General features: G+C 49.0%; 1 protein-coding gene across 1 annotated transcript in view; it reads left to right on the top strand.

Moving 5' to 3' along the window:
- The window catches only part of LOC149345125 (uncharacterized), a 108,802-nt gene that overhangs the window by 48,846 nt on the left and 44,737 nt on the right, over nt 1–15,219 (top strand). Inside the window, exons 8-9 of the mRNA XM_089547373.1 lie at nt 4,894–5,059; nt 7,680–7,783. Of these exons, the coding sequence (XP_089403499.1) occupies nt 4,894–5,059; nt 7,680–7,783 (270 nt within the window). The remainder of the gene's footprint in view (nt 1–4,893; nt 5,060–7,679; nt 7,784–15,219) is intronic.

The raw sequence follows: 15,219 nt of genomic DNA, 5'->3' as shown, positions 1-15,219 counted from the left end.
GAGCGGGCCTGTAGGGTGCCGGCGGTGCTGGCGCTGGGGTACGCAACGCGTCGCTGTAGGACATGACGTGCGGCGCAGGCGGCTGGGGGGATGGCATTGATGGCACTGCTTGCCGGAGCTCTTCACGTATAACATCCGAGATGCCTCCAACACGCGGGTGTTGCTCGAGAAAGGGCAGCTTTTGCAGTTCTTCACGTACGATGCTTCGGACAAGCTCGAGAAGGGCGCCACTCTCGTTGTCGTTCATCGGCAAGCGGAAGTCCACAGCAGTGATGTTCGCAGAACGATCAAATTGTGCGAATCGCTGTTGTAGGGCACGCTCCATACTTGTCGCCTCCTTCTTAAAATCAGCCACAGTACATGGAGGGTCACGTACAAGGCCGACGAAGATCTGTTCTTTAACGCCACGCATAAGATGGCGCACCTTCTTTGCCTCCGACATGGACGGATCCGCGCGGTTGAAAAGCCGAGTCATTTCTTCTAAAAACATGGCGACGCTCTCATTGGGCCCGCTGCGCTCGGGACTGTAGAGCCAGTTCAGCCATCTCTTTTCTTGCGTCGTTGCCGAATGTGCTGAGCAGCTTTTGCCGGCAATCTTGCCAGGTGGTGATGGTAGCCTCGTGGTTTTCGAACCACATCTTGGCGGCGTCTTCAAGTGAAAAATAAATGTTCCGCAACTTTCGCTGATCGTCCCACGCATTAAACGCAGCGACCCGGTCGTAGTTGGTCAACCAGTCCTCAACATCCTCAAATTTGTCGCCATAGAACGGCGTGGGCATACGCGGAGCATGGAAGAACAGCGGCTGGGCACTTACTGGAAGGTGAACGGGCTGGCTTGCCTCTGTAGTCGTCATGGTTCGCGGTAAGGAAAGAAGGGGACCACACTCGGGAGCTAAGCCTCTCAAGCGGCGGCTGGCCTTGTGCACAGGTGTGTCCACGGTGTGTAGCGGGGCTTCGGAGGCACCCAAAAGCTCTTCGGACATGGGATGTACCCAGCACCTCCACCAAAATGTCACAGAAGCAGGTAGGCAGGTTTGTATTTGCCACAACGTCCAAGCGCCAGAGGAAACGGCCCGGCCGGCTAACCGACTAGCGAGCGAGCTCTCGGGCGAAGAAGAGCGCGTGCCAGCCTCCTGAGCGCGACTACTAGGCGGCGCCAGTAATGCGTTGCGGCAATATGTTAGCGGCAACAAACACTACAAATCTAATTGGCAGTGGCTTAGCTCAGCTAGGCCAGGATATACGTAGCGGAAGCAATTTCGTCTACGGACATTTCGGTAGTGACACGCCGTCGCTGTCGTTCAGCAGCTTGGCGGCGTCTCTCCGCGACACGTGCCTGTCGTTCTTCGGGCGTCTCGGCCGCCCGCTTATCCTTTCTCGCCTCGTTTTCACGCTGTCAGCCAGCCTTGTGCCATGCGACGACTTCTGGATCGGAAGACTCAATTTCACGCACCCTGTCGTGACGAACACGGCCGCTCTTCTTCTTCCATGGTGCGCGTCTGAGGAGCGAGCGCATCGCTTCCGGCTTATGTCCCAACTGCGCGATGCGACTCTGCGCACGCGCAGTGCGGCGCGGCGGCTGCGGCGGAGCGACGGCGCACACCTATGGTTTAACGTGTGGATCTAGCGCAACTGGTCGCCTTGGGAACGGCGCATGCGCAGTAGTGGCCTTTGGCCGGCACCGCGAAATGCGCTTCTGCTAGCCTATTGTAGCTTTCGCTACAAAACGCGCGACAACCGGAGTAACTTCCGGCGAGTGCGGCGCTGCTATCTCGATGAATGATGGCAAACTCGCCAAGGTCCTTACCTGTAGTAATGCATAAACACGGAGCCAACACGTTTCCGTTTGTCACAGAAATTAGCCCGCTGTGCTTTAAGCAGTGCTGGGAAGGAATGTTATTCTTATTTTACTCGCCCATCCTAATGGGTGCACATAAAGAAATCTCTGGTGCACATAGAGAATGACAAAATTAAGTGCTCAGCGTCAAAGCCGTGATTAGCCCCCACAAAACAGCGGGGATTTCGGAAGAGGCAAGGAACGCCCATACATTCAAAAGCGACAAACCATGCGTGAACCTACGATCGTGCCATGTCGCTGCAGACTTCGTAGTGCTGACTGAAGTTGAGTTTGCTCACGAGTAGCTCTAGCTCTGGCTTCTCTTCTAACTTGATTGTGTTCCGGATGCATGTTGTTTGGTACTGATTTAACTAGTAATTCATCTCTCCAGTCCTTGGGATAGCCCTCTCTGTCTTCGGTTATGGGTGGTGATATGCAATGACGGCCGTGAGATCTGGGGTAGAAGGCCTCGGTGCGGCCGCCTCGTTGTTCGCAGTTAGGGCGGAAATCCAGGCAGCGGCTCCGCCTCCTCACCTGCCCGACGCCTCTCCTCCTCCGCGGTTGATTATCTGTCTACGCGCATGAGGACAGCAGCACGGATTGCACCTCAAGCTTGCGTTCGTAAGCTTTTAAAATTGTTTCGCTCACTAATGTCTTTTTATAATTCCTTGCTTTCATTCTTGTGCTTTGCAGCGAACGAATTTATGACCGGTTTTCAGCAACGTGTTATGACTGTAGCGATTATTGTACGCTAACTAGTACGTAAGCAAGTGCTCCTTTCTATAACATTCGATGACCTGCTTGCAGATTAAAGCGACTTAAATTCTTAATGCGATTAGTGCGATGAGCTGCACAGCCGGTGCGCAATACAGCTGGGGAGCAGGCGCACCCCTCAGGTGGCTGTCCTGCCTCCATTCCCCTTTAATCTTCTACTAATCAAGATCCCGGATAGAGTGGATTAAAAATCCCGAGGATTACAGCACAGCCCATACGCAGACGATATTCATGTATGGGCAACGGAGGGCTCTCGGGGCGCAATTGAGGCCGCTCCCCAAGCAGCCGCAGACGTCATATCGATGAAGAGGCCAGGAAAGCGGGTCTCGAGTGCTCCCCTGATAAATCGGAGGTTATGGTCTTCCACAAGCACAAATTAAACGCGCCCTTGACGAAAGTCATTATACAAGGCGTGGAAGTAGCAAAGGTCCAGGAGATTGGCATCCTGGGGATCAGGCTGCAAACGGACTCGGGCTCTACGGGCCTTTAATCAACAAACTCAAATTGGTAGCCCACAAAACAGCCAGGCTAATACACAGAATTGCCAGCAGAAAAAGAGGCATGCAAGAGCAAGACCTTTTCAAGGTAATATGCGCTTTCATCATAAGCAGGATTACATTACCTCCCCTACCTAAAACTCGGAAGAGACGGGGTGAAAATAGTCAACGTTATCATTAGAATGGCTTACAAAACAGGCTGGTTCGGTCGACTCCCATCGAGGACCTACTCAAACTCAGGGTCCACAATACATAACGAGAAAATCAAGGAAGCACAACAAACTGCCCACACAAGGCGCCTGTCTAGCACTCCCACCGGCAGGAGAATACTTGACAGGCTGGGGATTGCGGGTGAACCCCTAGAAGAGCTCCCCGTAACCTATCCAAGCCACATCCGAAAGAGGACCACCATCAAATCTCTCCCAAGAAATATCAACCCTCACGCGCACCAAGGCCGAAGAGAAGCAAGAGCTAAGAGCCTGCACAAGACCCCGAGCTGGCTGCAGGATGTCCTCTGCGTCAACGCCGCACAAAACGCGGAGAACCAGAACAAGTACTCTGTGTGCGGAGTTACACACCCCGGCAGTCAACCATGCTGCCAGTTTGGCTATGGCGGAGATGGTTGCTATCTCTAGACAGCTAGTCGCGGTGGAGGAGGTCATCGTCGTGGCCATCGCCTTTACTGACGCTACTACCATAATATTAGTAAGCTGCCCGAAGTTGGCGATCAGCAACTTCGCTAGGGACATGGTCTCCGGTCCCGCCGCACAAATACTCACAGAAATTAGAGAATCTCGTCTTGACAGAGATAATAAACAAATATAGACCACTAGCTTACGCAGGGAATCCGGGAAATGTCGCTGCCCACCAACACTCTCGAGAATTAGCCGGCTGGGCAGTGGCACAAAGTCAGGAACCTGAACCTTTCGGTGAGCCACTCATATCACACCACGAACTCACTGCACATTTCAAATCACTATGAAGAACCCTCCCCCCCCCCCCTTAAGAACCTGACCAGACAACTTCAGGTCATGTACAGACAGCTGCAGACAAGAATACTGCTAAGGAGAAGGTTGTGCAATAAAACTTCGGCTGGGGCCTAGTTGGTACATGTTACATGTTACATACAGGGACCTTCCCCATCCGAAACTACATATCTGAATTCATAAATAAGGATAACAATGTGCCGCTTTTGTCGTGAGAAAGATAACTTCGACCGTATGGTCTGGCCGTACAAGGTCCATAAGCTGCCCTCAGAACTCTTGGCCTGATCCGTCCAAAGAGGCTTGAGATAAGAAGATCCAGCGATGACCCCGACATTCAGTCCAAGGCCATCGAATGGGCCTGCGTCGCCAAAGTTCTGCACGGCCTGCGGAACGCTAGCTCATGCACTTTCTTCAATCCCGTATGCTTATGCGCAATATAGTTTGGTCAGCCTCAGCAGTAACCGGCGTACCACATTTTAGAGACGAAGTTGTTGACGCATGCGCTGCTCTGGCGGTAGCGCAGCACGTGATCAGCAGCGCATGACTGAAAGCTTCACCAAAATTCGTTCTCCTTTCGGTTTTGGCTCCAAGGCCACCCGCAGTGCGCCGACAACGGGGCTAAATCGAGGCGCACCATGGACGTGTGAGCCAAGGCGTTTGCCTGTGGCGGGTCGTGCGCAGTGCATATATCGAACTGGTATTTCGGAGTGCCCGAGGCACATGACCAGTCTTCGTTAACGGAGGCGCAGGGTGGCTGTGCCAGGGTGAGTGAGTGAGAGCAGGTTGGCGCTGCGCGCAGGACCATCGTGTTCCAGCTGGTGATGCCGTCCTGCGTGGGCGTGGTCTTCTGCCTGTTCGTGGGCGGCAACCCGACAGACCTGGCCATGGGCGTGGTGAACCAGGACCCGCAGGGCCTGTACCCGCGCCTCTTCCTTGAATTCATCGACGCCGACATCATCGTGAAGGTACCCACCGAACGGGAAGCCCGCTTGTGTCACTGATATGGGTCCCTTTGATGCGCTCGAATGACTATGGACACCTCATTTCAGTTGCAAGTTCTGTTTTCTGTAATGACAGGTAAGACAATAAATACATAAATCACCATGCGGTATTCCACTACTCTAGCTAAACAATTTATAATTGCCTCTCTTGATGCTTTTTCGATTTCGGTTTCATCAACTGAACGATGGCTGGGACGTGTAAGTGTTTAGGTCACTAAGGCATGAAAAAAAAACTACATTATAACTGCTGATACATCATTTGTTGTCACTCTAGCTCTTGAACTAGGCTGGCTGAAGTGTAGGGCATTAAAACTAGGTGTCAAAGATTACCTAGCAGCCTTTTTCATGTCTCGCGTGACCTAACACACTTCTTACATGCCAACTAGCCATCATTCGTTGATAAAATCGAAACCGAAACATCAAGAAGAAATTCAATTCTACAATATATAGCGGTCGTATTGAAACAACACGGGGTGATCTATGCATACTAATGCCTTGGAGTTAACTTAGAAGAAGAAAACACGCAAGTAAGCATTTGGCGACGATCTCGTTTCAGGGTACGTAGGCACCAAATTTCTTGTAGTGTGTACTCTGGAATGATGCATATACGACAGTAGTAAACATGGACCACCACGTGAAATTCACCATCGCCGCAATAAATTATTTCTAATCAATTTTTTTTCCTCTGTAGTTTCACTGTCGGTTTTAGTGGCCAGATGGCGGTTGCGACGCCATGAGTGAGTACGAGACGAAGAGAAGGCATACAAAAACTGCAATATTGCTTTGTCATTTCAATTCGTTCAAACTCTTACACTAAACTGCTCCATGAGCCCGAATGGCAGCAAGTGAAGTAAGAGCTATCATATTTAAGATTATTTATGCATCACGTTATCTGGAGCTAACTTAAATTATGCCGTCACTATCATCTCTCGACCGGCCGCCGCGGTGGCTCAGCGGTTATGGTGCTCGGCTGCTGACCCAAAAGGAGCGGGTTCGATCCCGGCCGCGGCGGCTAGAATTTCTTTGGAGGAGAAATTCTAGAGGCCCGTGTACTGTGCGATGTCAGTGCACGTTAAAAAACCCCAGGTGGTCGAAATTTCCGGAGCCCTCCACTACGGCGTCTCTCATAGCCTTAGTCGCTTTGGGACGTTAAACCCCATAAACCAAACCAAACCAATCATCTCTCGACCGCTGAAACCGAAACTGCATGGAAAAAATTAAATTCCATCATAAGTACGACACTTAACGTCGGAAAATTGCGCATTGTGATTTAAGTTTCTCAATCTCTTATGACTCACACGAGAATTTTCGTGCTTCTACGCCTTTAAACTGGTAGACGCACCAAATTTTTTTTTAGTATTCTTGGTGTCGAATGATGCGTAACACATTTGTAAACGTGGATCCCCACCTTAAATTCTCCTATTCTCACTACATAATTTATAACTGAACTTCTGCTAAAACGTTTCTGTTTCAGCATCCGATTGAGGGTTGTGGTGTCACTAGGAGATGATTTGAAGCATACAAAAGCTGCATTATAATTGCGTTTTGTTCACTTATTGTTCCAGCTTCTGGACGAGTTTAGCTTAAGCGTTCGGGAGAATTAAAACGACAAAGCAGCTAATATATTGCAGCTTTTGTATTGCGCGTGACATTACAGGGGACTGAAACTGCAGGGGATGAGAAATTCAAACGCAGTTTGTTTATTGACCGCTGGTTAATTCCACGATGTGATCCGTGTTTACCATTGTAACGCGCATCACTGCAAAGCATAAGCACACTACAAAAATTCTGGTGGCTCTACCCTTTAAAATAATGAAACACGCAAAGAACATGCTTCGGGACATGGCTAGATTGTAGCAGTTCTCCTGTAAGGCATAGTAAGGCATAGGCATAGTTCTCAGTTCTCCTGTAAGGCATAGTCACCCAGACAAAAAAAGAACCTTAGAGTCCAATTTCTTCCGATCGGAATCAAATCTATCTGAACCATCATTCATATCACCTAGCACGGATCATCGCCACAAGGTACGCATTCCATACTGCCGAAGCAATGCATACTTTAACTCGTTTATACCTAAGACGGCGAGCGATTGGAACTACCTGCCCACCTTCGTTGCCGATATTTCTGACACCTGTTTATTTAAAAATGGCGCGGAAAACTATGTGTTTGACTAGGCTTTTTCGTTACCTAATCTGATTTGTAATTTGTTCAAGCTTACGTTTTTTCTTTCTTTGCTGTATTACATTACATTTTGCATTTACTTCTTGTTTTCATTTTTCTGCATTATCTTTACTTTTTTATCCACTCCCTTCTCCAACGCCCCACTGGGGCCCTGAAGGTATTGCAATAAATAAATAAATGGGCCCAGTAGGCCAGCTAACTCTACTCATGAATCCAATCGGGTAACCCAGTTGGTTTCTCCACTCCCCGTTGGGCAGTCCAATTGGTTGTGCCGTTTGAATTGGATCAACCAGTTTAGAGATCCAACTGGGACATCTTAGCGGGCATTGAAAATGGAGCTTGCAATTCCGGGAGTGGCAGATCTTATATGTGCAATGCGGCGCCATTCGCTACGAACCCTCGCAGAAGCCGTATCCGTCCCTGGAAGAGGCTTTCGCGGCCGTCAGGAGAGAAGACGCCTGGGGAGTCATCTACGTCCCCAGGAACTACACCGAGAGCTTCAAACTGCGGTAAGTGCCGCTTCCTGGGACCGTGAGCATTCCTCGTGCCTGTTCTCCTCACGCGCCAGCAGCGTAGGTTTTTAGCGCGACGCGACTTCCGCGCAGCCACGGAGGAAACCCCAGTGAATCACGACCTAGCAGCCAGTTTTTTTTTTATTTATTTATTTATTAGTACCTCAAAGGCCCACTAGGGGCATTACATTAGGGGCGGGCAAACATACCATTTAAAGAAGTCAGTGATGAATTATTTGAAGGATTCCAGGCCAGGATGGATGAAAGCTTCAGCGGGGAGGTCGTTCCAATCTCTTGCGGTCTGGGCGAATGATTTTAGGTGCGCAGAAGTGGATGCTCGAGGTGTATGAACAGCTTTCGGATGACTAATGCGAAGTGAAAGGCGGTGTGCAGGGGTGATAACGGAATGACTCAAAGGAGAATGATTAAACCTGTGGAAAAGGCAGAGTCTGGCTATTTTTCGACGGCATTCAAGGCTGGGGAGGTTAGCTTTTGTTTTCAATGCTGTTACTCTCGTATGATATGAATAATTAGAATATACGAATCTTATCGTGCGGCTCTGGACGTACTCAAGGGTTTTGGCTAGGTTAATTTGTTGGGGGTCCTAGATTGAGCATGAATATTGAAGTTTAGGACGGACAAGAATTGAATAGGCGGGCAGTTTTGCGGACGCAGGTGCCAAACGCAAGTTACGCTTTAGATATCCAAGAACACGGTTAGCTTCGTTGGTTATGTTCATTATGTGGGTGGACCAAGAGAAATTCTGTGTTAGGCTAATACCTAAATATTTATACGAAGATGCGTGTGATATCATGGAACCGCGAAGGGTGTAGTTAGGAGTAGGATACGATTGACGACGATGAAATGATACTAGCGTAGTCTACAACGTTTCCAGCAGGATAAAATAAATATTGGACTAAAAAGCTTTGGGATAGTTTTATTCTACTTTAAGTGTCGAAAGCCACAGCGTTATCGGGTCCCGTCCGCATCGCCTACTGAGTTGACTAATTCCTAATTTTGACTAGGAGGAACTTCGCTAAGTCAAACACCACAACGCATTCACTAGGTCCACCTTTATTCAGCTTGAAAAAACGAGCCTTCGTGCTCTGAAATAGCGTGCCTTCTCGCAATCCGGAGGTCGTGGGCTCGATTCGCGGTGAACGGAAACGGCGCTCCGTTGGCGCCCGCGTCGATAGAAATCACCTCCTCCGAGACTGCGGAGGAAGCGGCAAGAGCCTTAGCTATAGCGAACCCGCGTGCTGATATTCAGCGACTCCAAAACGGCCTTTCGCAATTTTGCGACGGGTCGTATCACATCTGCCTCACTCCACATCCTTCAAAACACCCCCTTTCCGATTATAGAAGTTGAATTGATCTGGGTCCCGGCCCACTCGTCTAATCCGGGGAACGAGGCGGCTCACGCGCAAGCCCTCGTCGGCCGGGCAGTGAGCGCGCCCTCCGACCCGAATTTCAGGAGGGACGGGTTAATCTTATTTCATGACATCACCCACCACTTTAGTCTGGAGAGGCGCGCATATCCCCCTCCCCACAAATCGTTAACAAAAGCGCAGGAAGTTACCTGGCGCCGACTGCAAACACGCTCCCTTCTGAATCCGGCAGTGCTTGCCCTCATGTACCCTGGCCAGTACGATCCAAACTGCCATAAATGTGGTGAAAGGGCCACATACGACCACTTTCTCTGGAACTGCGCAAATTATCCGCCTCCGGCGGAGTTGATACAGCTCCCTTCTCCCTACCGGTGGGGGGCCGTTCTGGTCAGCTCGGACCCCAAGATTCAAGTACGGACAATCGAGCGGGCCAATGTGGTAGCCGCCAGCCATGGGCTAGCGGCCATCTAGTACATGTCTCCTGCAACCTGCCACCGACGCAACAAATGTTTTACAATCCAATCCAATCCACAGTGTTGTTTTTCGAAACGCATGGGGGATGCCCCTTAATCTGGACGATACTGCAGCCCGGGCGCTAACTGAAATAAACTGTCGGGTTTAACGTCCCGAAGCAACACATGGGCTATGAGAAAGAGGGTAATCGACGGCTCCGGATTCATTTCGGGCCAGTGGGGTTGATTAACGAGCACTGCAATCGCACAGCTCCCGGAAGCCTTCTGCCTTTCGCCTCCATCGGGTCGTACGGCTCAGTAGCCACCTGCTTTCGGGATGGCCCGTGGAGGGCGCTTGTCGAAACGTTACTGTGGTACTTTCAAGTCACCAGTGCCTTTCTATAGCTCATCCCGAATAAATGAAAAGAGCAATGCGGGGGCTATTCTTGCTCCGCGTTTTTGAAAAACATAACAATAAAGAAAAACGTGCTCTCCACGCGCTCTTTCTTCTTGTGTGCAGAGCAGGGTGTGAAAAGGCACTGTCTGAACGAGGTTGTTTTTTTCTTTGAATAAATCTTCGCGTCAAAGCTGATCTACAGAATTTTGCAAATTGTCAGTTATCGCATGGCAGCGGCTGCTTCACGCTGACGCTTCGTACGGTCTCGCTGCTGCGCGGCTCTTCTAGCACGAACCTCGTGCGAGACGGCACTTGAAGGTGCTGCCTCTTCATGTCAGCAGCTCTCGCTGCTACGCAACCTCCGTCACCCGCCGTACCCCGGGTGGCACGAAAGATAGACCTCAGCATTGTTGTGCTCGAATCCACATTCCGCTGGCCTCTCTGGAAACCAGCGCCGTGCGCCCGCCGTCGCGCAAAGCAAGCCCAGACTCTCATCGGACATGTCTCATCGGGCATGTCATCGGGCAGCATGAATCATCCTGGCTCGCCGGCGCAGACCCTTCCTCCTCCTCCTCACTGTCGGCTCTAGGCTCCTACGACGCTTCGCCGGCCACCGTTTACAGTCTGCAAGCCTACAACGGCCGAGGCCCTCCCGACCATTCGTCTAATTTGAACGGCGGCCAGTGCGGTGACCTGATTGGAGGGTTTGAAGGCTGGCTGCCGCAACGGTCACCGGCGGCTATAAAAACGGAGCCGCACTGAGCCCGAGCAGCAAACGGCGAGCAGACGAGCCATCACGCCGGAGCTACGCTTGCCCAGGGCAGCCGTACTTCTCTTTGCTAGTCCGTTGAGCTCTAGGCCCTTGTACCAATCATGTAAAGCCCTTGTACATACTGTACATAAACGTCCTTTGACTCACCGTCGCCTCGACCGTTTCTTGGCTCAGCTCTGCGCAAAGGAGGCAGCAGACTGGGATGTTCCAGTCCCAACCGTGGTGACCAGGCTCGGAGGCGCAGTCCCAGCAGCATCCATGGTTGCCAGCACAGCCCACCACCAGACACAACAATTTGTACACATGAGCCCCAACACCGGGCTTTGTGGCATTTATAGACAACAGAGGCCTGCAAATGACATGTGACTCTCTTATGCCGAGGGTACATTAAGTTGGTGGGTAAGCGGTGGAAGGAGCTTTTGTACGGTAGCAGTGGACAGGTGAAGGGTGTAGCCTCAACATGTTGCGAATTCGGTTTCATCCTCGGCTCAGGGAGGACCCCAATAACGGCTCTCGCCATAAGAACTGCGCACAATTACCAGAACTATGAATGAATACGGTAGTTTTTCCCTCTATATAATTTTTCCTGGCTTTCGCTTCCTTTACAATGTCCTCGGAACTCTAAGAGCCACCGAGCTAATTATTCGTAAGTACGCAGAAGCCGCCCGTGTCCTCTGCGATTCTCAGTGAATGTTAAAGATCCCCACGTAGTGCAAATTATTCCGGAGCCCTCCACTATGGCACCTCTTTCCCTTTCACTCCTCCGTCGACCGTCACCTCAAGGCGCGGTCAAGATATCCGCCGAGATGCCCACCTTAAGCTGTACACCACATGCTACCATTTGTCAGGAACTCTTTGCTTTCTTTCTGTCATCTTTATTCAACATCAAGTGACGTTAGGTGTACAAGCAAAAAGGCTAGACTAGGCCAGTGCACCCATTCTTTAAGTATTGCAAATACTACACAGCACGGCATACATAGGTGGTCAAAATTTCTTGAGCCTTTCACTACGGTGTCCCGCATAGCCTGGGTCGCTTTGGGACGTTAAACTCCCACAAATCGAACCAAATATACATAAATGAAAAGTATAGACAAAAAGAGGGCAATGGAAGATCATTTCGCTTGTATGAACTATACGTAAGCACATGACGGAAGCCAATAGTTACCGAAACCAAGAAGTATAGATAATGCCTTTTTTAATTAGTCGTTTTCATCAATGGGAGATTATTAAAAGCAGAGAAAAAACAACCAACAACAAACACATGCCGCCGGTGGGGTCCGAGCCCACGACCTCCGAATTTCGTGTTAGATGCTCTACCAGCCGATCGGGATGACACCTTATATCCAACCTATACCTGGGAAGAGAATTCAAAGCTGTATGAACCGATAACTGACGCCGAAGTCTGGGCGGCCCTCATACAACTGCGCACAAAATCAGCCCCGGTACCAGACAAAATTAACAACAAGGTGCTTAGGAACCTCGACTGGAATTCACTGGCAGCACTCAGAGATTACTTCAACACGTGCTGGGAAACCACGGAAACTTCCATCATCCTGGAATCATGCCAGAACTGTCTTCATACCAAAACCCAGTAAAGAGATAAACCTCGAGAGCCTTCCACTGACCTCCCTCCCATTCTGTCTGGAAAGCTGATGAATCACGAGCTGCAAGACTGCAAGATTTTTCAAAGTCAACGAACTACTTTCAGACTCCATGATCGGATTCAGCAAGGCTATCTAAACTCAAAACGTTAAGATGCAGCTTCAGTGAACCATGAGACCATCGGTACGGCTCCCAGCAGCGGCTGCAAAGCCGTACTGGCAATTGATCTCAAGAAATCTTTCGACAACTCCTCTCATCGGCCGATCCTACTGCACCTATCGCTCATGCCGCTATGCAGAAGAAAGCATTAAATTATGTCAAATCATTCCTTAGCAACTCTTTGCCGATGACTGTGTACTTTACCAGGAAATTAACTGCGACAATGACCATATAGCCTTAAATAACGCTTTAACAGCAGTGCACAAGTGATGTGAAGAATGGCAGATGACTATTAATGTTAAAAAATCAGTTTCTTTATCCGTAACCAGAAAGATACACCAATCAAATTTCCAGTACACATTAAACAACATTCCTCTTGATTCGGTGTCCGAATATAGATATTTAGGCACAACACTGACATCTGACCTCAGATGGAATTCTCATGTTAACAATGTCACATCAACCACCATAAAACAGTTATTTTTCATTAACAGACGCCTCAAACTAGCACCATCAGAAACAAAGCTCCTTGCGTATAACACATATGTCAGACCAATTCTAGAATATGCTAATGTTGTTTGATTTCCTTTCACTAACAAGCTTACTAAACAAATAGAAGCAGTGCAGAGGAAGGCGGTCAGATGTATATTTAATAAACATAGGTTTACAGACTCACCAACAGAACTACTCAAACAAGCAGGACTACTAACCCTTCAAAACAGAGCAAAACTAGCGCGCCTTAAAACCATGTACCAACTCGTACACAATCAATTAAAAGTCGACACTTCAAGATACATATAAAAATCACTAACGCGTCAAACACGTAATAAACACAAGCACAGTCTAAACGAGTTTTCATTCCGTACTGACACTTTCAAATATTCATACTTCCCTAGTGCTATACGCGAATGGAACACCTTGAACACATCCATTGTTAGTAATCCTTCATTAAATTCCTTCAGCACACGTGTGGAAAATCAACTACTTATATCTTAGCATTTATTGAGTTCATACATGTCATTACGAAGTTATTCTTTCACTTGTGGTATTATTTGTCCGCCAAAATCTTGTCACATGCTCCTCATTCTGGTTTATTTGTTATACTTATCTTCTAATGTATAATCTCGTGTCATATTTTTTACGTACTTCGATTAATTACCATTGCTATTTTTTGTGCCTCTGTACTTTTGAATGCCCTCCCTGTTACGATCCCTGATGGGATTGACAGTATCGATTAAATAAATAAACACTAGGTCTCCAAATGGGCTCCCTCAAATCCAAATGAATAGAACTAGGAGGCAGAGCAGCCCCGTAAGGGGCTGTACTGTCACCTTTCCTCTTCGACCTGGTCATATACAGAATACTTGTACTATTAGAACAAATACAGGGCATCGGATACAGCCTGACGATATAACATTATGGACCCGAGGATAATCCCTGGACCAAATGACCAAAACCCTCCAAGATGCAACCGACACTTTTGAAGGGGAGGCCCGCAGAGTGGATTTGGAATGCTCCCCAGAGAAATTCGAACTGATAATCCTCAAAAAAGGCGCAAAACACCCTCCCAAACTATAAAACTGGATTCACACGGCATGGGAATTCCGCATGTAAAAGAGATCATTGTTCTAGGCCTAACACTTAATGAAGGAAGGGACCGGGAACGAGACCTCTCTGAAGAATTTCAGGATCTCAGCACAGCAAACGATGAGACTGATAAGGAGAATCGCTGACAGACGCAGAGTCCTCAAAGAGCAAGAGATCTTCAAGCTAACTGAGGCCTTCGCCATAGGAAAAATGACTTGCACCCTGCCCCTATCTGAGGCTTAAGAAAGAACAGGTCCAATGAATGGATGCTACAGTAAGAAGTATCTAGAAGGTAGCATTACAACTTCCCCCAAGTACTAAAAACGACGAACTATTGAATCTGGGAGTTCACAATCACTTTAACGAGCTCATAGAAGCCCGCAGTCAGGCCCAAATCACCAAGCTATCCAGTACGCATAGCGGTTGAAGATATTCAACCGGTTAGGGATAGAGGCCGAGCCGCTCCAGGACACGCCAATGACGATCCCCAAAACAATAAGAAACCGGGTTCATATAAAGCCCCTACTGAGAAACATGCATCAGGACCTTAAAACAGCAAGAAGGCCACGGCCAAAAGCTTACACCACACTCAGGAAAATAAGAGAGATGATATATGGACACGCAGCTAAAGACGCTGAAATAAAGGCGAAGTTAAGGACCTCCAATTTTTGTGCTGAATTATTCACGGAATTTTTGTGTTGAATTATTCACGGAATAAATCCTCTCTGCCTCTTTTTCGGGGAGCACAACAACCTAAGCCATATGATATACGAATATACGCCTGTAGGCACCATAGACCTCTCGAGGACATCCTGCCAGGTCCCTCACTGGTAGCCTGGGACCTGATAAGGACCAGCGAGAACCAGGATATGCAAATCAAGGTCATCGAGAGGGCCGGCCGAGCCACAAGTCTACAGGGCACCTGAACAATAACCAGTGGTCCCCAGACTACCTCCCCGTTTCCCCTCAATAAAGTTTATTACACTCCGCCCATAGCGAAGTCGAGGTGCCCACCGAGAAGTGCGGAAAATTGGTTCTGAGGAAATGAACGCCCGAGTAACCCTCTCGCTTCTAAG

This window comes from Amblyomma mixtum, chromosome 5 (genome assembly GCF_055824585.1).
Source record: "Amblyomma mixtum isolate Tamu chromosome 5, ASM5582458v1, whole genome shotgun sequence".
NCBI lineage: Eukaryota > Metazoa > Arthropoda > Arachnida > Ixodida > Ixodidae > Amblyomma > Amblyomma mixtum.
Note: the sequence above shows the minus strand (reverse complement) of the source record. Positions and strands in the feature narration are given on the sequence as shown.